At 48.4% G+C, this 25,718-nt stretch overlaps 1 protein-coding gene across 2 annotated transcripts in view; it reads right to left on the bottom strand.

Annotated features, from left to right (window-relative positions):
* The window catches only part of LOC119173603 (putative 4-coumarate--CoA ligase 2), a 295,605-nt gene that overhangs the window by 219,610 nt on the left and 50,277 nt on the right, over nt 1–25,718 (bottom strand). For both annotated transcript variants that reach the window (XM_075896290.1, XM_075896289.1), the window contains exon 3: nt 19,452–19,585. In XM_075896290.1, the coding sequence (XP_075752405.1) occupies nt 19,452–19,585 (134 nt within the window). The remainder of the gene's footprint in view (nt 1–19,451; nt 19,586–25,718) is intronic.

Here is a 25,718-nt window from a genome sequence, read left to right on the forward strand (position 1 = left end):
TCCACCGTGTCGGCACCTTGTCATTCACTTGGGATGCCGCAATGCTGAACTCGTGCTGCACAAGTTCTGAAGTTCTCGTGCACAGCTGTGAACCAGTTTCGATCGGTGCAGGTGAAATAAACTGACCCTTAAAGGATGAAAGCTTGAAAATATGAAAAATCGGTTAACATAGGGTGTCAGAGCAAATGTTTCGACAAGCATTCTTGTCTCCTGTGAAGCTACAGTGTCATTTGTCTGAACCCCTGGAAGCCAGAATCAATCTAAATTTACCCCCTACTGTATGACTCACGATCACTTCATAGTTGGCATGTGAATAGTCAGAAATTATTAATTGCAAAATGAACACCCCAGTAGTGAGAAACATTAACAGGCTTTCCGACATATAGTTTTGCTTTGTGACAGTTTACGAACAACGCCCAAAACTGTTTTGTCTTAACTTTGTTTAGCTCATACAAGTTTATAAAAAGACGCGCCAAAGCTCATAAGGCTGCACTCAATTGCTTTAGCTTTGCACATATGTTCAATGGGCTCCTAAAATAATAAATCATGGAGGTGATGAGCACTTGCAGCACAGCTTCCTCATAGACGTGAATGCTGTCGTGAAAAGCGAGCTTGTGTTCATTGCATGTGGTACTGCTTCTTTCTTTCATATAGCATAGAAACGTCCCAGATTTCTTTGAGCTCATCTGCTTCTGTTTAAATTAAGTTGTCATAACCATAGTGTCTACCACTACGAAGTGAAATTATGTGCACTACGATCATGAAAAAATCTTGGAAATCGCACTGGTAGTTGAAACATACATGTTCTTGACTTATTCACAGCCACACTGCAAGATAGTACGTATTTCAAGTCCTAACCTCCAAAAGTAGCAGGGAGAAAACAACTTCAGCTTCCAAGCACAAGTAAACTGAAAGAGTAAGCAATAACAAGTGTGTAATTAATGTGATCTTTATTGAGTCAGTATTTGGACAGATTCACATCATGTACCACCAACTGATTTCAGGAGTGCTTGCTTGCAAGAGAGTACTCAAGTTCTATAGATATGTCTATGCAAAAAAGAGATTGTGCTCAGAGGTGAGCAGATAGTGTATTGTAAAAGCACCAACAAAGATGTAAAAACAACAGAATTGTACAACGCATGCCTAAAGCTTATTTTCTTAGAATTGGGCCTTTTCTATCTGTAATTACACACATCATAACTGTTCCTTTAGCATACATGTTCACTGCATACTCGGCCAACCAGTCATTACTTGCAACGAGAAATTCGAGCTGTAGTAACTGTGTAACTTAACTCTAACAATAAATGTAGCAAGCCTGAAATAATTTAGGCCCATCACTTAAATACATATTACCTTTGATATGGGCTCACGGCTGAAAATTGAAACTAGTGCCTACCCTGTCGACACGACGCGACATTGCACAATCGTGAAGTACTCAATGTATCATTGCAGAACGAAAAGAATTCAGAACTGCACGCATCCGCAATTGATTATTTAACAAATTTAGCAATACTACACTGCGCGAGCTATATATCGGCGATGTACAAGTTTCCTTCCACATTCCACATCATGCATTCATTTCACTTCCAGATCAACACTACAGGGCGAGCGCCACATCTGATGGCAAAATCGGACCCTTGTCCTGAAGCAACGCTAATAAACTCGAACGACACAACGCAATGAGAGTGACGCTCATTCAGCGATCTCGATGTTCAGTTATGTGCATATGCTTGTTAGCTTTCAAGAGTATTTACACATGAGTTGAAAGCTTTTGATATCTGTAAGTGACTTGTTTTGTTCGGACCCGATCGTATACATTGATTGTACCGGCTTGGACACTCGCAATAAACAATGCAAACCCTAATTGCTTGACGTGATTTTTGCCAGCCGAGGCCACCTAGGTCACCTGGCGATAATTACAGACGCGAAACGACGCGATTTAGCAACGAAAAAAAGCAGAGGAAGCGAGCAGCGCGAACCAGCCGCCCCCCCCCCCTTCCCTGCAGCAAAAAAAACATGCGTCTGTTTATTGATGATGATAGTTCTACCAGCGCCACCTGGCCTCGCGGTATTGCAGTTCAGTACGCCGCCACTACGTATTTGCATGTAAGTTTGATACAACAGCACAAAGGTACAGTTTCCGTTCTCTAAACTGATAGGTGTTCTAGGTGTTCTGTGGTTTTGTGGCTTTGTTGTCTCAGACGCGGGCTCTCACAATTTTTTATGGGGCAGTGAAGACACTTAATGACGGAACCACAATATGTACTGTGGCATCGTTGGCTGAGAGGGGGCCCCTCAAAGAGCTTTGCTGGGCGTTGAAGACACTTACTGGCGGACCCACGAAAAGTTCTGTGGCAATATTGGCTTAAAGGCAGACCCTGAAAGAGCGTTGTCGTACATTGGAGACGTGTATTAGAGGACCCACCGAAGAGTCTTGTGAAATTTTGAGAGATTTGTTGGCGTTATAAGCAGAGCCATGAGAGCCTTGTGGGGCAGAAAAGAATACCTTGGTTTTTTGAAGATAACAAGCAGATATTTTGTGGAACCTTGTGGGACAAATATTTTATGAGATGCCTTGTGAAAATTTTTGTCAGGGACGTCAAAACATAAAAAAAGCCCTTTGAGTAACGTTCGCGAATGTCGTAAGTATGGTCTTCTAAATTCGAAGCCTTTCTTAGCGAACTTCGGCGACTTTGAGCGTATCTATCTAGCCGCCTACGACTTCTATCTCTCCTGGCCGTTTCAATAATGGTAATAATAGCGAACTTGGTATTGCTTAATATGACTGTATGAAGAACATATTTGACTAGTCATAACATGAAAATCATGACGTATACGTCAATAATGTCATGATTTACATACCATGGTCCTGCAGCTCTTGCGGTGGTTTCATTCACATGTCATGTGTCAAACTGGTATAGTATGACATGATTGCAGGGCGAACACAAGCGACAGACCCTAAATAGAAAATTATGAAATGCGTGTCATGTAACAACATGACAACATACCATGCTCATGCTGCGCTCCTGGCCGTTTCGCTAGTGTTACGTATACCAACTTTGGTATTACAGTACGTGAATGGATCACGGAGGTATGGGATGGGTGCAAGCATCATAATCATGAGATGCGTGTCATGTAACACCACGACTACATGCAACACTCAAGATGTGCTGGCGGCCGTATTGATTGATATGTGGGCCTTAACGTCCTCAAACCACCATTTGAATATAAGACCCGCCATACTGAAGGGCTCCAGAAATTTCGACCACCTGGGGTTCTTTAACGTGCACCTAAATCTAAGCACACGGGCCTACATTTCCGCCTCCCTCGGAAATGCATACACCGCAGCCGCGATTAAAACCCGCGACCTGTGGGTCAGCAGCCGAGTACGTTAGCCACTAGACCACCGCGGTGGGGCTGGCGGCTGTATCGCTAGCTTCGCTGATACCAAATTTGTTATCACGGTACGCGAGTGGATGAAAAATGTATGGTACGGCTGCAAACACGATAAATATGAGATGCGTGTCATGTAACAACATGACTACATGCTACGCTCATGATGCGCTCGGAGCCGCTTCACTAGCTTCACATATACCAAACTTGGAATTACGCGAAGCGAACGGTTGACATAGATAAATGACACATCTAAACATAATAATCACGATATGCGTGTCATGTAACAACATAACCATGCCACACTCATGATGCGCTCGCGGCCGTTTTGCTAGCTTCACATATGCCAAAATTGGTATTACGTGACCCCAGTGGATGGGGAAGGTATGTGGCTGGTGCAAACGTAATAATCATGATATGCGTGTCATGTGAGAATATGATCACATGCCATAGTCGATTCACTAATACGTTTCGACCTGACGTGGTGCGCGTGCTCGCCGGCGTTCAATTCATCGTGTCACGCCGGCGTTCCCACGCCCGGCGCCGGTCCTGCCATATAGTCGCAGGCACGCGCCGTGCTGCGTTGTTTTGACGCATGCGCGTTTCAGTGCGTCCGGTGTCCCTCCGTCACGAAAAGAGGGAGACGGAGTGTTGTCTGGGTAACGCATCAGCACGAAATGCAGCATGTCGCATTTCGCACCGGTTGCCGTCGGGCCACGCCGACGGACGCTGGTCGCGCCTGGCATCAGACTATACAGTGCTCGCGTTTTGCTAACGTCGCATCACTGTGCCCACCGTGCGCGCGCGTCAATGCTGCATTCAAGTATTTTGGGCCCTTGACGATGCGCTCGCTGCCATTTTGCTAGCTCCACATGTACCAAATTTCGTGCTACGTAATGTCTATGGTTGACGAAGTATATGACTGCTACAATTATGATAATGCTTGCACGATTGTCATAATAAACATGACAACTTACCACGCTCATAGCGTGCTCGCGGCCGTTTCGTTAGCTCCACATATACTAAATTTGGTATCACGTGACGTTAATAGAGGACGAAGGTAAACGACACATCCACACATGATGACCTTGATACGGAAGTCAAGTGCGGCATCACTTACCTCCACCTCGTAACGTCGCACTGATCTTAAATTGACATATCAACATTTCTCATCCATGCTTCGCATATCCTTGATTCCCACTGTACCTGGGACCTGCCAATTTTTTTCAGCTGCTACAATCAAACTTGTCCTTTGCTTGCTGCGGCCATTCTATCTTCCCACTTGTGTTAATATTATCTAGCGGAGTTACGTTCTCGTACTGCCTACGCCTGATACCATGGACTTTGCCTCAATGTTCTTTGCTTCTGGACCTGGCTTTTCGTGTAAGCCGTTGCTTTCAACAAATTCTTGTTTGTTTTCATTTGAAGGCTCCGTTGTCCTTGCTATAGCTGTAGATGGAACATGTGGCGTTCTACACACCACACAAGTTTTGACCTTGCGAACATGAACGCCAAGTGCGCGTTTCGTTCATCATGGAATGCGCATCGAAAGACCATTTGATACGCTAATGAATGCTGCCGAGAATATTCAGGCCGCCCGAATATGCTACCGGGTCATGCAGCATCATTCGAAGGACGCCTGAAAAATTATATAAGAAAGCTTTATTCTTGCGTTTCAATTGGAGAATTTCAAAACACGTGAAGGTGTCAACGTGCAGCCAAATGTTGTAAAGAATATTTGTGAGTAGGCTCCGTAAAAAGTGTATTTTCCTAAAGATAAGCGAAGGACCGTGAGCTTTACTATCCGGCTGAATATTTAGCAAATCTTATTCACACGATGTCCCGACACCACCACCAGATTGCGATTTTCTATTTGGATAGTATAAGTATGAAACCACTTGGCTTATGACACACATAAGGCCGCATTCGTCATGGGTACTATAGGGCCAGTCTAGGTCGTGTTCTCTGTTCGCGAGGTCAAGCAGCACATAAAGTGATCAGTATCAGAACACAAATCAACTGCGGCCCAACAGTCACTTACGACAGATTGTGGACCCCGCACGATAGGTTTAGGCATGACAATTGAGTTTTGTGTTCATTTTTAAAAGATCAAGCTCCCTCGTCTGTGGGAACGTAATTGCATGAAATGGTTACAAGCAGCCAGTCTACTTACTGTTCTTGTCACTATCTCTTGTGACTCTGAAGGCAGTGCCTCAGTGCTTTTCGCACCATCCGCACTTTTATTTCCCCGCCGATCACTGCCATTGTCAATTGCCATCCTAGAGTTCCAATCAGGTGCCTCTGTGGTGTACATCACCGATATATCGCCCGAGCCAGCCATTTGGCGCCACCGGAAAACCATCGGCACAGCCGAGCTGCTAGCGTAACCTTCAATCTTCGACATCATGGACGACCCCACGGATATGGCCACCCTCGAGACATACTCCTCAGCCACTAGCGTGATCTTTCACACCAGCTGAACACACACTACTAAATTGTCAGCGACCTTACGGCGATACAACGAAACTAACTTCCTCACTTGCTCGACGATCTCTCTTCCTCTGTAGACTGCCAAGCAAGGGCACTCGGCCACACAACGACTGTTTCGCATACTATCGACACCGGAAGCCACGCCCCCATTTGACAGCGTCCCTACCAAGTATCATCAAGTGAAAGGCACCTTGTCGATGACCATGTGAATTACATTAATAAACGAGCTGTCATTCAACCTTCTTACAGTCCCTGCGTATCACCTGTCGCCTTTGTGCGGAAGAAAGAGGGCACAATACAATTTCGCGTCGATTATCGCCGGCTTAACAAGATTACCCGAAAGGATAAGTACCCGGTGCCATGAATTGATGACGCACTCGACTGCTTGCAAGGAGCGTATTTTTTTTCTTTCTTGGATATCCGCTCTGGCTACTGGCAAATGCTTATGGCTGACGGTGACCGCTTAGAAACCGCGTTTGTAACACCAAATAAGTCATACGAATTCACTGTAATGACACTCGGTCTCCGCAATGCGCTCACCAACTTTGAACGCATGATGGACGGCATCTTATCCGGCCTGCAGTGGCACACTTGCGTCCGCGATTTAGATGATATTGTCACCTTTTCGCCAGATTTCTCGAGGCATCTACAATGGTTGCATCAAGTTTTTTTTAATTGTGCCCAAAATTCAGGTCTCCAGTTTACCTTGAGAAAGCGCCTTTTCGCCGCTCGAGAACTAAGTATACTAGGCAACGTCTTCTCCAAAGAAGGCATTCTTTCCAATCCTGCTAAACTTCGCGCCGTCTCCGATTTTTTGATGCCTACTAACCTGAAAGCACTGCAAACCTTCATTGACCTATGCTCCTATTATCGGCGCTTCATTCGTAATACTGCTACTGTCATCGCACCTCTCAATATACTCCTCCAAGGCGACAACGAACTATCTACCTGGTCAGAAGCTTGTATTGACGTGTTTACACCACTCCGAGGCCTGCTTACGTCTTCGCCGATTTTGCGTCACTTCGCTTCAAGCGGATGTACAGAAATTCACACTGATGCCAGTGGTGTCAGTCTTTGTGCTGTGCTCGCACGACGTGATGACGCCAACGCCGAATACGTGGTTGCATATGCCTGTCGTGCCCTCTCAAAACCTGAGACCAATTACACCGTAACCAAAAAAGAGTGGCTGACCATCATATGGGCTCTACAGAAGAATCGTCCCTATTTTTGCGGTCGCTCTCTTGACGTCGTAACAGATCACCACGCTGTGTGTTCGTTATCAAACCTCAAGGACCCGTCAAGTCACCTCCTTCGAAGGGCCCTCCAACTCCAGGAATACGACATCCGTGTTGTATATCGTTCTGGCCAACAACACTGTGATGATGAAGCCCAGTAACGCTTCCCACGCATTTCAGACGCCAACGAATCTAGTCACAATCACAATATTTCACTACTTGCGATTTTAGACAGGGCCTCGGAGTGATGCAATGGCCCACAGATCGCCAGAATTCAAAACTTTTTGTCAAGCCCCCTGAGCGCCCCAGCTCCACGAGCGCTACGCCGCCAAGTGAGGTGTAGCAATACGCTATCCGCGATGGTCGTTTATGCCACCATGACTACCACAACGATGATCGCACATGATTATTGGTCGTGCCCCACCATGTTCGCTCCGATCGATGCTCCGCGTTCCACAATGATCCTCAGTGTGGCCATGGTGGCATGCTCAAGACGTACACGCGCCTTTGCCTACGCTATTATTGGCGTCCAATGTACAGCTACGTCTTCAAATACGTCCGCTCATGCCTCGCCTGCCAACGATACAAACCAATTATGCACCTCGCCACAGCACCTCTCCAGCCGCTTCCCAGCCCAGCCCACCCATTTGATCGCGTCGGCATTGACTTGTACCGTACACGCCTCTCCCACGCACTGGAGTTGGCAACCGCAGGATTGTCGCCGCCGAATATTCCTTTACATAATACGCCAAAACCACTGCATTACCCACCGCAACAGCCAAAGACGTTTTCTCACTTATTTTACGCAGCTTTGTTCTCCGCCATGGCACCCTTCATGAAGGGCTAAGTGATCGGGGTCGTGTGTTTCTCTCAGACGTGTTGCAATCACTCCATCTGAATGCAGAATTATTCATCTTACCACTTTCGCATATCAACTACAAGCAAATGGATTAACGGAACGATTTAACCGAATTCTGGGTGACGTCAATGTACGTTGCGTCAGACCACTGTAATTGGGATCTTATTCTTTCGTTTGTCACAATCGCCTCCAACACGACCTCCCAAGCCATCGCCGGATTCTCAGCATTCTTCGTGCTTTACGGCCGTGAACCCTCATGCACTATTGATACGATTATATCATACTATCCAGACGTTGACGATTACCAGCATATGTCTGCAGTGGTTCACTACACCGAGCAATGCCGACAACTGACCCACTCTTTTCACCTACGCCCGACAGTGTCGTCGAAACCAGCGTCACGACTACGACATCTCTCCTGACCCTTTCACCATCGACTTTCTCATGTGACTTTGGGTCCCACCAGATTCTGCTTGCCGTCTTTCATCGAAGCTTCTTCTGAAGTATCACGGACATTACCGCGTAGTTGCACAGACATCTCCTGGGAGTATTGTGATTGAACCCATTACGCCATTTCCGACCTTTGTCGTCTGGGGCAAAAACAGTCCACATTGACTGTCTCAAGCCATATTAAGACCCTCTGACCTCTATATAGTTCGCCAGGATGGCTATCTTTCGATAACGAAGGTTATTGTGAGGAAGAAGATAGACACATGCGGAAGCGTATTGCCATCGCCGGTCTCGCTCGGCTGTTTCCTCCAGGGCAATGCCTTGCTTGCTGCTGCTGCTATTCTCCTGGTCACTGTGTACTGTAGTAAACCCCCGTAACACAAGTTAGTTAACCAAGTATTCGCCCACTTATTGAACGTTACAGTCGATGCATAGGTTCTCTGCAAGCCATCAAAGCAAGCGAGAAGCGGCTCTTTCACTTGACAGTAACAGTTGATAGTTTGCTCCAGCTCTTCGGTAATTTTGTAAACGTTCCTTTCTATGTTGTGAATTTTGAGGAGATTTCGGCGTCTCGGCCTTCGCGGCCTGTCATGCGTGGATGGCAGAGGTTTTCATATTATGAATACGCAACGTTTAGTTGGAAAGGAAGAAATACCCACACCTCCCGGAAGGTACATATGTCACAGAACGAGCGCTAAAAAAAAGAGCGCGCCGCCAAATCCTTGCGACAACGGGCGGCAGAAACGCCGCGAGGTAAAAAGAGAAAAAAAAAAGAAAGCAAACATCGAGGGCTCCCGGGCGCGCGCTCTCCCCGCAGAAGCACGGCTTCGCAGACGAACCTCCTCACCCCACATCGGCGGCCCAGCAAGCCCGCGATTTTTCCAGAAAGAAGTGGGCGGGGCCATACCGAGTTGACTCACCGGCCGGAGAGGGCATTCCAACTGTCTCGCCCTCTTCCCAGCTTTCGCCGCGTATCGCGCCGACGAAATGACCAGAAATTTCTGGAAGGTGGCGCGGAAGGTATTTAATCGAGCGGCCGAGACGACAGAACAGGAGGTGACGGAAGTTAACAACAGAGCGCGTAGGGATTCCGCCGTGTAGTCGGCGAAGGTTCTGCCCGTAGTGACAGAACAGGAGGAGACGGAAGTGAGCGCCAGAGTGCGTAGAGAGTCCGCCGTGTAATCGGCGAAGTTTTTGGTCCGTAGGGACGGCTCGAGCTACAGGCAAGAGCGTGGGTTTACCGCTATCGAGCGAAGACGCGGGCAACGGCTGCGTGTGCGAAGCCGACGGGTTCCGGCGAAGAAGTTGAAGTTTGAAGAGTGGCCAATTGAAGACGGGAGGTTTCCTGGAAGAGAAACTTCAGAGAGCTGCGGAACGACAACAACGCTGGACTTTGAGTGAGTGATTCTCGGAAGAGTATCATTCAGACTTTTGTTCCAAGGACTTTGGACTGAATAGGTTTTCTATCTCTTTAGTCCTTAAGTGTCTTGGTTGTTCAATGCATGTGACTGCATCGTAGTGCGTATTGTTGTCTGTGTCCGTTGTTTCAAGTGTGGTTGATTGTACTGTGTAGTACATTGTCTGTTTGGTGACGTATTGTATGTAACTATTGTGGAGTGTGCATACGTGTGTATTGTTTTTGATCTGCCGTTAATGAGAATATAATTTTGTTTGTTTATCATCTCTCGGCTCTGTCTTGTTCTTTGGGCTACAGCCGGCGTCCGCTGGCGCACCAATAAGGACCACTTCTAAATTGTCCACGCTTTCGTGGTGCGGTTCGGGGGGCCGATACTTCGGCTCTTGGAATTAGCCCGGCGATCGCCTCCCTAATTAACGGGACAGGTGTGACAATTAATCTGGCGTCCGCGACAGGACTTTTTGGTGCACAGTGTGTCCAAAGTAGTAGGAAAGAGCCTCGAGTTGTTGATTGTGCTGTCGGAACGATTTTGTGTGTTGTTCAGTGTTCTCGTTAACGAGTGCAGGGGAGTGTTCCGATAGACTGATTTAGGCAGATACTTTTTGCACGCGGCAAGGTTGTATTTGCGAGTTGCGAGACACAATGGATCTCGAAAAGTTAGTTGCGCTTGGTGAGAAGATGGGTCTTTCCGGTGCCGAACTACGGAAATGGGTAAGCCAGAAGGAGAAAGAGGCGGTGGAGAGAGAGAAGTTGGCAGCCGAAAGGGCGAGAGAAGAAAGAGAAGCGAGGGAGCGCCAGCTGAAAGAAGAAAGAGAAGCGGAGATGGCTGAAAGGGAACGGCAGCGGCAGCACGAAATTGAACTCGAGCGGCTCCGTTTGCAACAGCGAAACGAAACTCCCGTCCAAGCTAGAGTTGAAAGCAGCGAACGGGAAGATCACGGCTTCCGCTTGAACCCAAGCAAGCTGCTCGTAGCGTTTGATGAAAGGAAGGACGACCTAGACGCGTACCTCCACAGATTTGAGACGATTGCGAAGAGCCAGAATTGGCCGGAACATCAATGGGCAACTGCTTTGAGTACTTGCTTGAGTGGTGAAGCGCTCAGTGTGTACGGTAGGCTGACGCCGACCGATGCAGCCAACTACACAAAGGTGAAAGCTGCTTTGCTGAAGCGATTTAGATTTACTGTAGAAGGATTCCGGGACAGATTTCGGACAGGAAAGCCAGCTGATGGTGAGACAGCTACGCAGTATGCTGCCCGACTTTGCCACTATTTCGACAGATGGATTGAACTTTCAGGGACAGCACAGGAGTACGATGAGCTTAGAGAGCTGCTAATTAAAGAACAATTTCTTACTAGTTGCCACCCAAGTCTGTCGCTGTATTTGAAAGAGAGGAAGGCGGAGTCATTTGAAGGCATGCTTGAATTAGCTGATCAATTCTTGGAAGCGCAAGGTGGAACCAATTTGGCCAAGGTCAAGAATTATTGTCCCGAGGATTCGAAGAAATCGGCTCCCGAGGAAAAGAAGCGTGCACCGGAGAAAATTCCGCGATGTTTTCTGTGTAACCGAGTGGGTCACCGTGCTAGCCACTGCCGAACTAACTTCACGAGCCCCACGGTTGTAAAATGTTTCAAATGTGGTCAGACTGGGCACAAGGCAGACGCATGTCGTCACGGAGTGAGTCAAACTCACCAGGTATCTTGTGTGCAAGCGGCACCGAAAGCTGATAATAATGCCGTCACCGATGGATTCGTAGAATTGAAAAATGGGGAGAAAATTCCTATTGTGGGTGCTGTAATGTCAAAACAGCCAACTGGTGTTACGAAAGGAATGCCAACGCTGCCTGGAAAAGTTGCGGACAAAGAGATTACGGTGTTAAGAGATACCGGCAGCTCCACGGTTATCGTGCGGAGAAATTTGGTACGGGAAAGAGAGTTGACAGGCAGAACGAAACCGGTTTGCCTAATTGACCGTACGGTCCGAATGCTTCCCGAAGCAGAAATTGAGGTTGAAACCCCGTACTTCAGCGGGAAGGTTACCGCTCTATGTATGACGACCCCCCTGTATGACCTTGTCATCGGAAACATCGACGGGGCGCGAGGGCCAAGTGATCCAGAATGTTTGGGAGAAGACCCGAAGATAGAGCCCTCGCCAACACAGCGGCCGCGAGATACAGTGGAGGAGCATCCCGTGACGAGTCTCACTAGAGCCCAAGGAGAAGCTGCGGCGCAAGAGACAGCGAAGGAGAAGACGATCGTGTCGAATAAGTTCACAGGCCGAGCAACTGGACGTACGTCGGCACGACCTCAACCGACTGACAGTGTAAAGGAGAAGGAGCTGGCCAGCCGGGCAAAATGTAGAGGCATGATCGAGCGGGTAAATAAACAGACAGGACCCGTCGAAGGTAATGACGCGTTAACGGTGTCGGAAGTGACAACGATGGCTGAGACGCCACCTCAGATACCGTCGTTGGAAGGGGCTCGCCGAAAAGGAACGTGGAAACACAAGAAGAGATCGAGCGAGCACCGCAAAAAGGGGCGCAAGCGCTGTTCGAAGTATTCAGGATAAGTGCTGAGGTCGAATCAGAATGTGTTTGGCAGTGTTGAGTGCCATATGTTGTGTTAATGTTCTTGTTATCCTGTGTCTCAAGTGTATGTCGAGTGAGTCAGTGTTCTGTGCGATGGTGTGATGTATAGTGTTGTATAATTGTTGGATAGACAGAACTTTGTACGTTTGTATTGTTTAGAATGTGTGATGAAGTGTTGTAGGCATGTACCTGTGGTTATATTTCATGTGTTGTGGAATTGAACTACAATGTACGATTGTATTGAGTGATATATTGTGAATGTGACGTGTGACGAGCGACGGATTGTGTTACAGTCTGTGAGAATGTGTGGTGACTGTTCACGCTCGTTTGTGTGGTTTTGAATATTATGAGATAATATTCTTAAAGTGGGGGGCAGTGTCACAGAACGAGCGCTAAAAAAAGAGCGCGCCGCCAAATCCTTGCGACAACGGGCGGCAGAAACGCCGCGAGGTAAAAAGAGAAAAAAAAAAAGAAAGCAAACATCGAGGGCTCCCGGGCGCGCGCTCTCCCCGCAGAAGCACGGCTTCGCAGACGAACCTCCTCACCCCACATCGGCGGCCCAGCAAGCCCGCGATTTTTCCAGAAAGAAGTGGGCGGGGCCATACCGAGTTGACTCACCGGCCGGAGAGGGCATTCCAACTGTCTCGCCCTCTTCCCAGCTTTCGCCGCGTATCGCGCCGACGAAATGACCAGAAATTTCTGGAAGGTGGCGCGGAAGGTATTTAATCGAGCGGCCGAGACGACAGAACAGGAGGTGACGGAAGTTAACAACAGAGCGCGTAGGGATTCCGCCGTGTAGTCGGCGAAGGTTCTGCCCGTAGTGACAGAACAGGAGGAGACGGAAGTGAGCGCCAGAGTGCGTAGAGAGTCCGCCGTGTAATCGGCGAAGTTTTTGGTCCGTAGGGACGGCTCGAGCTACAGGCAAGAGCGTGGGTTTACCGCTATCGAGCGAAGACGCGGGCAACGGCTGCGTGTGCGAAGCCGACGGGTTCCGGCGAAGAAGTTGAAGTTTGAAGAGTGGCCAATTGAAGACGGGAGGTTTCCTGGAAGAGAAACTTCAGAGAGCTGCGGAACGACAACAACGCTGGACTTTGAGTGAGTGATTCTCGGAAGAGTATCATTCAGACTTTTGTTCCAAGGACTTTGGACTGAATAGGTTTTCTATCTCTTTAGTCCTTAAGTGTCTTGGTTGTTCAATGCATGTGACTGCATCGTAGTGCGTATTGTTGTCTGTGTCCGTTGTTTCAAGTGTGGTTGATTGTACTGTGTAGTACATTGTCTGTTTGGTGACGTATTGTATGTAACTATTGTGGAGTGTGCATACGTGTGTATTGTTTTTGATCTGCCGTTAATGAGAATATAATTTTGTTTGTTTATCATCTCTCGGCTCTGTCTTGTTCTTTGGGCCACAGCCGGCGTCCGCTGGCGCACCAATAAGGACCACTTCTAAATTGTCCACGCTTTCGTGGTGCGGTTCGGGGGGCCGATACTTCGGCTCTTGGAATTAGCCCGGCGATCGCCTCCCTAATTAACGGGACAGGTGTGACAACATAGCGTGGTGGCCATAATGGCATTTCGCATCTGAGAACCCTGCGTTAGAAGAGTAATGTTTTTTTTATTTTTACATTGTGTAGCCAATAGCGCCGTTCGTCATACGTGGCGTCTTTCTGTTGCGAGAAATGCGGTATGTGTTCGCAGCTATAGTAGCTAGCATGCAGGGTTAAAAAATACTATGAGGTGAACAAAACCTTCGCCAGCTCGGCGTTGACGTTTAACAGCGGCGGCTCGAGCACACACTTCTGGATGTTCTCCAGAAAGTGTTCTAGAGAGAATATTGCCCAGGCGGAGATCCAATACACGAAAGTAAAGACGTGCGCGTGACTCGGATCTTTCTTCCTCGAAGCTTTTACTGATCTTCTCAACACACATTGGCAGGCTCGTACTCTTCCCTCCTTCTGGATACATGAGCGTGTCGCTTTCATCCTCAAACATGGCAAACCCATTTCTCTCAAGCACCTCTACCCCATCTCTCTTGCCTCTTGTCTAGGCAAGCTGTTCAAACACGTCATCCTGAGCCACCTATAAACCTATCTGGATGACCATGATCTTTATCCGGCTTTCCTCCGCAGTTGTACACCCAGGATGCCTTTCTCAAGCTCTCCGAGGATGACTTACACTCATCCCACCAGAACTGCGCTTCAGCTATCTTGGCGCTGAACCTTACCTAAGCATTCATTTATGTACACCACACATACATTCTGGGCGTTCTCTCCTGCTTTCACGTCGGACACCATGTAGATGCTTACATCACCGCTTTTCTCGCCCGGCGCACAACAGACATTTCATAAGCCTTCTCTTACATTCTTTCTAGGCAAAAGGGGTACTCCCCAAGGTTCTGCCCTGTCTTCTCTTTTTTGCAGCATTACTCTCTACTGGAACACAAGCTTAGCACTATACCAGCTATGTCTCGTGCTATCTATGCCAACGACATTATCCTTTGGCTGATCCCCTGCAATCTTGGCGACACAGAGACTACTCTACAGCGGCTTGCGGACGCGGTGACGTCTGACGCTCAAGCTATCAGGTTGAGCTGCTCCGCGACCAAATCAGGGCTTTTGCTCTTTCTGGTCATCTCCGAGAGTAGCTCCTTTGTCTCTTTCTCTACTTACACTCTCCGTTGACGGCACACCAGTTCCTCTGTTCTCTACCCTTCGCATTCTCGGACTCTTTCTTTCGTCCAATGGCAAGCACAACGCCCTCATCATTCAACTCAGCAACACTGTAACCAAACCATGTGCCCCTTATGCCGCATTTCCAACCGCCACCCCGGCATGCGCGAGCACGACCTCCACTACCTAGTCCATGCCTTTGTTCTGATTCGCTTCGTCTATTTTCTACCATATGTTTTCCTTGCTCGCACCGAGAAAGACAAAGTCAAGTGCTTTATTTGTCAGGCGTTTGGGACAGCCTTCTCTTTGCCCATATATTCCTGAACAGATCACTTACTGTCGATAGGCGTCAATAACTTCCTTACGGAGCTGATGAGGGCCAATTGCACGGCCCAGCTTCTCCTTCTCTCTCACACACGGCCGGGTCGCGCACTTGTCTCCACCCTTAAACTGTCTCCTCTTATGCCTCTACCCACCCCACTCTCCATCCCTTCCTATATCTCTTCCCTTCTAGCCATTGATACCCTCTCAAAGAATATGCATCCGGAACACCATCACCCCCCCCCTCCCTAGAGCAGCGCGAGCCTCCGCGCGCTGGCTTAAGTTCGGATGGCAACCCGCCGTGAGTAATGTCGATGCCATACCATATCGCCACTACGCCACCAGTGCCTTTACAGTCACCGGTAACTCCCTCCGACCTACCAGTACAGCCTCCATCTCTACTTTCACCTCTGTCGTGGCTAAAGAGGCTGCTATTGCCCTCGCCATAACACAAACCTCAGCAGAATACATTTCCTCCGACTCCAAACTCATGGTATACAACTACGCGTGGCTGCACGGGTGGTATCTCGGACGTGGTCATCTTGCGGTCTGGCACCATTTCCTCTCACCCCATTTAGATCTTCTGGATACTTGCTCATGCCGGTAATCCTGGAAACGAGGCGGTTAATTATAACGCTCATGATTCGACCGACCGAGCCAGCCCACCTCCACCGAGAATGACAGTGCAACATCTATCACGACGTCGCACTGCCCCACCACCTCTGCCGCCCCGCCCCACCCCCATTATACAAATCGCATTCCCAACACCAACAACACTTGTCGCACCAGCTTGAGGCCCGCACATTTCTTACTCCCGAATGTCTTGCCCCCTTCCACCTCAGGACTTAATCGCCGGCCTGCCGATTATGTGGCAGATCAATCGCCAACTCTCAATGAATTCATTACTCCTGGCCGGAACAATTGCCCCCTGCCCCTAGCACCTCATGCGTATGCAGTAGCGGGAGGCTGCTTTGTCCCAGCACCAGGCTAGACCAGCAACTTCGGCTGGTGACTTGGGCGGAGAACGTTACGGCTCGGCACTGCCTGGACGCCAGAACCTGCAGCCTGATGGCCACCCACAACGCTGCTTTTTATAATTTTTTAATGTAATTCTATTTCTTGGCCTTCAGCAAAATGAAGTTTTCCTCCACCTTCAGAGGCACCTAGCCAGCGACCTATCTAGACTGAGGCGTGAGCAGACGGGAAACTGCGGCCCAAAAAGGAGAGAGAGTGAACGGCGAGAAAACGAGCGCGAAGCACTGCACCTACCCTATCCTAACTTTCTCGCAAGACATGCTCCGGTTGCTAGGGGCAAGGGTAAGCACGCGCACCCCCAGCTGTTGCTATGACAGAAGGAGTGAGTGCGGAGAGATAACACCTGCGGGCACGCGGAAACCGCAGTGTACAATGCTGGATGCCTGACATAACCCGACTGAGGGATGCATTCATATTTAAAACGCGTCTTCAAACTTCGACTTGTGTAGCAGAACGGCATCTTTTATTTTTAGCAGTCTCCGATTATATGGACTGTGAGCATAATAATGGCACGCGGCGTAGTGAGAGAGTAGTCACCTGGTCACATGTCAGAAGGCAGTTCGAATTCTGCTAAGCTGCTTTTTTTTCTCTTTGGATTTCTTTCACTAATAACTTGGGTATCTACTTTCTCTAGTGTAAGTTTGTCTTTGCCATCCAATAACGTTTGATTCCGCGTTAGAATTCCCCGCTGTGCGTTCATTCGAACGTGTTGCTGTAGGCGTTTCGAAAACAAAATTTTCATTGTCGCAAAACCATACTTTTGTTATCACCGAAAATTATCCTAAGACCTTGATGAATTCAACTTACATATCGCACTCGGAGGCGTCTATGCTAAGAGGCGTGTGATTACGAGGCAGTTATATTGCTCTGCGGCATTGGTGGGAGATGCAGGCGTTAAATTGTACTCCGTTATCAAAGACAGAGTGCCAGACACCAATCAAACCTCATTGGCATGAGGATTGCATAGATTGGGAGCTCTGCCTGAGTAGCAGAGCGTTTGTAGCCTCTTTTACGTACAAAGCTGCCTGCAAGGTAAGAGTAAGGCTAATTCTGTCCTGCTCACCCGCGAAGTTTAACAACTCTGCGGAGAGTATTACAGTCATTTTGCACTTTCAGTTCTTCCTCTGCATCTGTGAGTGCACGTTTGTGTGGGCAACTTTTTTTATGCTAATATTGTCAGCATGGGGTCAAAAGACAAACAGATACATTGCTCGTTACCTTCTATATTAACACCATTACTTGAATTGGCCTCTGTGTGCTTATTAGGTATGTAGAGAGGCACTTTAGTGAACAATGTTCAAAGAGTCGCTCAATATACTGCGATCGATATCTTGCGTCAAAAGTCTTTCTTTTTTTGAAAGAAATACAAGCAAATTCTATATGCACAAGCAATCGAAGCCCATGATTTCATTCTTTTTTTGTGAAAATACAGCATGACTGATTGCACATTGATGATACATTTAATTACATGCCAATACAAGAAATTTGTGGAGCTTACAAAAAACGTGTTCGTTTTTTTAATGGATTGCTGTATTGAGAGCCTTGCAGTTGCGCTACGCGAATTTGAGGCATTCGTAGTTAGTGCTTTATATTTGCGTTTGAAGAGAATATGGAACTCGAGTAACACCCTCGTTTACTGTCGACTCAACATTTTGTTGGCAGGACAGTGGCATCATGATACAGCAGCACTCTTTGCACCGATTAGTCACTTATTCTGTACTTAACGGTGATGCCGTTTTCACTACGCAGCCTTTGCGTGAAGCCCGTGTTTGTTTACTTGACCAGTTTATCACCCCGCTCTTTCTCAGTGCACCACTCTCGTACCAGCTACGCACGGAGAAAGTTTTGGTATGTCACAGTGTACGTGCCGTTAACCTCATCAATGATGTTACGTTACGTTACTTATGTGGTCATAGTCACAACGATGTGCAACAGCGACCCCTATTGGCGGCGGTGAAAGGTGATGAGGTCAAGAGAAAAACAAAATAAGCTGGAATGGCTGTTCTATGCCCTTTCATTATTCCAGCACTTGCTCGCAAAATCACATCTCCATTCTACAACGAGTGTGTTATCTCTTCATCGCAAACTTCGGACTTTCGTGTTGTTTATTGGCCCTTCACCGAAAGACATGGTAATTATATATAAGGTTCAGTACATCTTATGAATGCTGTAGACCAGTGTTCTCAGATTAGGGTGCAGGTTGACAAAACAATGGTGCCGAAATTTCCGGAGCCCTCCACAACTGGGCCTCTCATAATTATATGGTTGTTTTGGGATGTTAAACTACAGATATCAATCAAATCAATCAGTACATACTATGTGCGATGTGTGTTGCTCTGTATTGACTACTAGTACAACTTCCTTGCAAAAGCAAGCTTAGTCCATCTATGTCGGCCGTGTGCATCAGTTGTCTATAAAACTGTTTTCTGTTTATTCTTCATCAACAGACAATGCTCTCCGTTACCACATCATAACAGGGAGGGTATTCACAGAAACACACAAGAATGTACTAAGCACCTAATAATTCGTACCCATAGCAGGCTTCATTGAAGCAACGTGATTATAAGGCCACATCAGAGAACACAAACAAATATATAAACATGCACAAATTATTACCACGTTAAGAAAAGTGTGGAACGTTGCGTGGGATGGCGGAGCTCTGGGAGTACGCTGTATTAGCTACTCCTGAAAAAAGTTTTTACATCGGTTTTTCCGTAAATTTTATCTTGCTATGAGCAAATTGATGTGGACGGTAACACGTTATTAGATAGTGTGTGTTTTGACATCTGTTATGATTTTTTGTTTGTATTCGTTCTTTACTCCAAAACAGAAATGAAAACGAAATACGTATTTGTTTTTTCCACTTCAACTTAGAGCAAATGTATGGGTAAATAAATCTTAGTCGGGAAAAGGTAACCTTCCTTCAGTACCTTCAACTCAGGCAATCTTTCTTTGTCTGAATAAATGGTCAGTGAATGAATGAATCGCTACTCACCGCGACAGGTCTGTTGCCGGCAATGCTGAGAAATGATTTGACGCAGGTGTACACGGAACACACCGGAATTGCCAGCGTCGGGTACGGAGAGTACAGGATTTTGTTTTCAATGCGCCCCTTCAGTAGCGTCGCGTCTGCACAAATGCGTTAAGACATATTTAGGAAACAGAGCCCAGAACGAAGAGCGAACTTCATCTGTTCTCTTACTCATCACGTTCAATTTTGTGTTCTTGCGTTGTAATGCGCTGTAGCGCCAGCTAAATGTATCTGCAACAGAGTTTCTCTGCTGCAAAATGAGTAATTGGTCCAATTGATCAGGCCACAGACAAAACGAACAAGCAACACAGTGCCGTGTCGTCAGTCTTGTTTTCTTTTGTCTGTGTCTAGTGTGAGGCTTTGGACAAGTCCTAGAGAATTGCTCGTTAGCATGTGACACGTGCTGATCACTAGAACACTGGTATTAGGCTCACTGAATTTATTGCTGTGGCTTTGAGGAAATGCACCTAAATTAAGAAACGATATCATCTCTTTTCATTTCATTTTTTACAGACCCCACTGAAAGGGTATTACATAAGGGGTGCGTGCATGCAGAAAAAAATAAAGGTCATGTTTTATTACATTGTAAAGCAATCTGTTGAAGTGGTCAAAAATGTGGAAGGATTGGTTAGGGCTATGATGTCAATTGAAAGGCCATTACAGTCTGCTGCTGTAAGAAAAATGAATGAAGACAAAAAACTGACGGTGCGGGCACGTGGGCAAGCAACGTGTTGCTGGTGACCGGTGCGACTGGAGATGCGCGCGGAGGGAGGATGTACGGCGGCTTAACGAGGAAGATGTAAAAAAACTTGTGAAAAAGACAAATGCTAGCAGTCCGGCGACGAGGTGCGAGTAATGATAAACTGGATTGTTTTCACGGAGGCACAATCTTTTTTCACTTATACCGGGACCCTTTGTCCAAATTTAACCTGCTACTTGTCCTATCGCGTTAGAGATAATGTGCTATAGTTTGCTGCGATTTTATCTAATTGTTGCGTTGTTTTGACAAGGGCGGATAACCCTTGTGCTACATGTGGTATATGGGTACCACTTTTCTATTTGCAGGAATAATGGCTTCCACGATCATACGTTAGAATTAGCACAACGCTAAATCACTCATATCTTCCCCAAGACTTGTAGGGGGTTTCAAGGCTGCTCGGCCCTGAACACCACTGGAAAGGCGTGGAGCCAGACCAGGAACCTTCTTTAATGACCAGAACCCGGGCCGCAACCGCCCGCTACCAGCCGCTGCCATGCTGCTCACTCCAGATCGTCGCCTTGTTCTTCCTTCTGTCCATGGCGGGCTCGCGGCAACCACTCCCATGCTGCCCCCTCCCCTTCGGCACAAGTGGATAGAAGGACGTGATGCGGTAGCTGCTAGCCTTCTCTACGGCGGACCGAACGTGGCGCACAAGCCCACAAGCCGGTACAGCCACCAACAACTCTATGTAGAACCTCAGGGGCTGCAAGCCTCTAAGGCTATCCTTGTAGGTTCCTCCACATTTACGGCTGGTCTGCTTTTTTGTGCCTGAGGTGGAAGCGCCAAAGTGTATTCTCTTGCCATCGTCCTTAAAACCTCTGGCTCCAGCACCAATCCTGTCTGGCTTCAGCTTTTCTTGCCTGAAGAAGTTTTTCACCTTCACTCGATGCTTCTTACCCTTGAAAACCCTCTCGAGGTCGTCGCTGTGAATAAGCGCCGGCGTTTTGCAAATGTGATTTTCTTTGGTCACCGCGTTGCATTCGTTATCAGTGTTGTCAGCCTGGACACGGTCTTCGTGCTGTATATAGTCCTGCGTATCACGCACCGTCTCATTATGCACTGCAGGGTTGTCTATGACGTGACGCTCCCACCTTCAACACACTCCTGACACATGCCATCAATAATGTTCACATCATAAACGACCCCTGCATCATCGGCGTCTAGGTATTTCATGTCGCCGTCCCAATGGGCATCTTGAGGCGTGCCGTCGCACTCCTTGTAATACTCGATTTTACCATCTGCCGCTGCTTCTAAGTTTTCCGCAGCTTCTCCCTCAACGCAGTATTCTCCAGCGTCCTGCTCACGATCCCGAAACTATACGACCTTTTTCAGATCCTGCGACTTGTCGAAAGCTTCGCCGCCGTGATTACCAACCTCCTCATCGAAATGCGGAGACTCTTCGGCCTCTCCTTTGCCTTCCTGGGACTCGTCAGCTTCTTCCTCAGCGATCTCCTCCTCCAACTCCATGAGCTCCTCCACGTTTACGTTCCCCGCACTTTCGCCGGCACACCCTTCCTCATCCTCCTGAGTCGCCTCATCGCCCACCTCCTCCACGTCTACAATGCTGTCCAGGCTTCCTTCAGCGCCTGTCTCTGTCTCGGCAGTCATGGAGTCCTCCTCTTCGGCAGCGCTGTTGCGGTACTCGGCTGCTGCCGCCGCATGGTGACGCCCCATGGCGCTAATGGTGACGTTGAGCCCTTGCTCTGGCCGCAGCGCCAGCTCGCCGCACTTTGTCCTCTGATGTGGTGCTCGCTGCCTCGCCTACCGCGGCAGCGTTCTGCTCGCTGTTTGGACCCTCAGCAGTCTCTTTATTACCACCCTGGCACTCGCCTCTCTTCTCGGCGATGATCACTATGGCGAGAGAAGACAGCTCAGTACTCAATCACCCGACAGCTCACACGTAGCATGCTAGTACCAGCTCGTGCCGAAGGTCACTCACTCGTAGCCGTGAGGCGAAGACAGCTGTTGAGGCACAAGATGCCCGAGAGGAACGTCAGGAGGGTGGTAGCTGGTGCTCCCGAAAGACGGCTTCCTCAACTTTTGGAGCAAAGTTGGCAAGCTCCTCGATGGAAAGGAAGGAGCGACCCAACAGGTACAGCTGGAAACGGGGGTGGCGTCGCTGCATTAAGAGCGAAACCTTAACGGCCTCAGGTACAGTGGGATTCACCCGACAAAAGAGCTTCTTCATTACCCGAACAAAATCTCGCCGACCCTCCGGTGGGTGTGGCGTTCGGGTGTCGAGCCCATGCCTAATAGGTTATTCCTAATTGACCAGTAGGATCTCTTCCTGAAATGCCGCGGCGAAGTGGTTCCAGGACTGAAAAGGTGGTTGAAGCCACTGCGATCGTTCTGCGGAACACGCACAGCAACTGGGAGTACCCGCTGGAGCACGTTGTCCTCTGTGAAGCCCCTAATGGTTGAGTACACGAAAAAACGGTCAAGGAAGTCGAGCACCGATTCCCTCGCGTCTTGACCAGAAAAAATGGGCATGGTAAGCAGCATCGGCAGGGCCATGGTCGCGGACTGCCAGGTACCTCGATGTCCATAGGCCAGGGCTAGGGTTCTCTCCATAGGGCGCCAAATGTAGGGGTTTCAAGGCTTCTCGACCCAGAACCCCGCAGGGAAGATGCGGAGACAGACCGCGAACCTTCTTTTTTGACCAGAACCCGGCCAGCAACTGCCCATTGCCAGCCGCTTCCACGTGCAACCCTGTGCACTCCAGATCGTCGCCTTTCTCTTCCTTCTGTATATGAAAGGCTCGTGGGCACCGCTCCCAGAGACTTTGTTATATCACAAAAAATTCTTTGCTATTGCAGGATCATGGTGAGAATCGGTTGCGCAACAGATTGTTCCAAATGCGATGCATTTCTTAGCGAACTTCACCCCGCCGCGGTGGTCTAGTGGCTAAGGTACTCGGCTGCTGACCCGCAGGTCGCGGGTTCAAATCCCGGCTGCGGCGGCTGCATTTCCGATGGAGGCGGAAATGTCGAGGCCCGTGTGCTCAGATTTGGGTGCACGTTAAAGAACCCCAGGTGGTCAAAATTTCCGGAGCCCTCCACTACGGCGTCTCTCATAATCATATGGTGGTTTTGGGACGTTAAACCCCACAAATCAATCATCAATTCTTAGCGAACTTCGGTGACTTCGAGCGTATCTATCTACCTATCTATCTATCTATCTATCTATCTATCTATCTATCTATCTATCTATCTATCTATCTATCTATATATATATCTACAACCTTTAGCTCTCCTGGCCGTTTCAATAATGGTATCAACACCAAACTTGGCATGGTTTTACATGACTGTATTAAGAACATTGTTGACTAGTCTTACCATGAAAAGCATGACATGGATGTGAAGAATATCATGATTTTCATGGCACTGCAGCTCTTGCGGTGGTTTTGTTCACATGTCATGTTGCAAAACTGGTATGGTATGACATGACTGCTTGGCGAACACAAATGACAGAACCTAACAAGAAAATCATGACAGGCGTGCCATGTAAAACATGACTGCATGCCAAGCTCATAATGCGCTCGTGGCTGTTTCGCTAGCGTCCCATATACCAAATTTGCTATTACGGTACATGAATGGATGATGAAGCTGTGATACTGGTGCAAACATGACAAACACGACATGCGTGTCATGTAACAACATGACTACATGCCACACTCACGATGCACTCGTGGCCATTTCGCTAGCTTCACACATGCCAAATTTGGTATTACGGTACATGAATGGATGATGCAGCTGTGTTACTGGTGCAAACATGACAAACACGAAATGCCTGTCATGTAACATGACTACATGCGACACTCATGATGCGCTCGTGGCCGTTTCGCTAGCTTCACACATGCCAAATTTGGTATTACGTTACGTGCATGGATGACGAAGGTATGTGACTCAGTGCAAACATGATAATCATAAGATGTATGTCATGTGAGAGCTTGACAACTTGCCACAGTTAGGGCGCCAATACATTTCGACGTGACGCGGTGCCCTTGCTCACCAGCGTTCATTTTGGCGCATCACGCCAACGTTGCCACGCCAGGCACCGGTCCTACCATATACTCACTGGCGTGCGCCGCGCTGCGTTGCTTTGACGCATGCGGATTTCAGGGCGTCCGGCGTCCCTCCGTCACGAAAAGAGGGAGACGCTGTGTTTTTGGGTAACGCATCGGCGCGAAATGCAGCGCGTTGCATTTCGGGCCGGTTTCCATCGGGGCTGCGCCAACAGACGCTGGTCGCGCCGCCCGCCCCTGGCGTCGGACTATAGAGTGCTCGCGTTTTGCTAACGTACTGTCATTGTGCCAAGCGTGCGCGCGCGTCATCGCTACATTGGAGTATATAGGGCCCTTCATGATGCGCTCGCGGCTGTTTTGCTAGCTCCACATATACCAAATTCGGTGTTAGGTGACGTCAATGAATAACCAATGTATATGACTGGTGCAAACGTGATAATCCTAACACGCGTGTCATGTAAGAACACGACAACATACCACTCTCATAGTGTGCTCGTGGTAGTTTAACTAGCTCCACGTATATTCAATTTGGTATCACGTGACGTTAAGAGATGACGAAGGTAAACGACACATGCAAACATCATAATTATGACACGGAAGTCATGTACCTCCACCTCGTAACGTTGTGCTGATTTAAAAATGACATATCAGCCTTTATCATTCGTGCTTCACCTGTCATCGATTCCCACTGTACGTGGGATCTGCCAGTTTTTTCTAATTTACTTTGTGCCGTATGCTTTGGGAGACACATCAGCCGTTTGGCAGGCAGCATTGCTTTAGTGGCACTCAATCGGATCGTGTGCGATTGGATTTGCCCTGAACACAGGCAGTACGGCGCAAGCATGGTACCCGGTGTTGTTCTGCAGCACTAGAGACGGCCGAGCGTTTCGAGTTTGTTTTAACTGAGGAACAGGAAACGAACCGCCACGTAGCTGAAAAAAGGGGTGGGAGTGTAAACGTTATTGTGACGGCCCTTAATTGCCCCACGGCACTGGCAGTCTGCGCGTCAATGCGCCTCCTGCGAGAGCCAGAGCAGCGCGGCGACTGCCACTTCGGTTCAGCTGAAGTCCAGCCGCATGCTGTGTACACACACGCCGTTTCGAGCCAGCGCACGTTGCGAAAACTCAGAGGTCACCGACCACGTTTTGTCCAAGTCTGATTAGCTCCGGTAGCTATCGGATGCCGGCGGGCTGGCGACACGTGAGAGCGTGGCTGATGTCGCGATGAGCGGAAGCCCAGTCGGCGAGTTGGTGCGTATTGTCGCTGTGGCACGACTTCGACTGCTCCCGCGCTTAAGCTCGTAGGTGAAGCCACGGTTGGTCAGCAAGCATTTCTTCTTACAGCGCACAGGAGGCAGGCAGACTGTTGCCCCATAGTCAAGAAGTTGACGTGTTACAGGAAAGCCATTCTATGCCCACCGAAGCCCAGTACGCGTAGCTCTAAGTCT

The sequence above is a fragment of the Rhipicephalus microplus genome, chromosome 5 (assembly GCF_043290135.1).
Source record: "Rhipicephalus microplus isolate Deutch F79 chromosome 5, USDA_Rmic, whole genome shotgun sequence".
NCBI classification, from domain to species: Eukaryota; Metazoa; Arthropoda; class Arachnida; order Ixodida; family Ixodidae; genus Rhipicephalus; species Rhipicephalus microplus.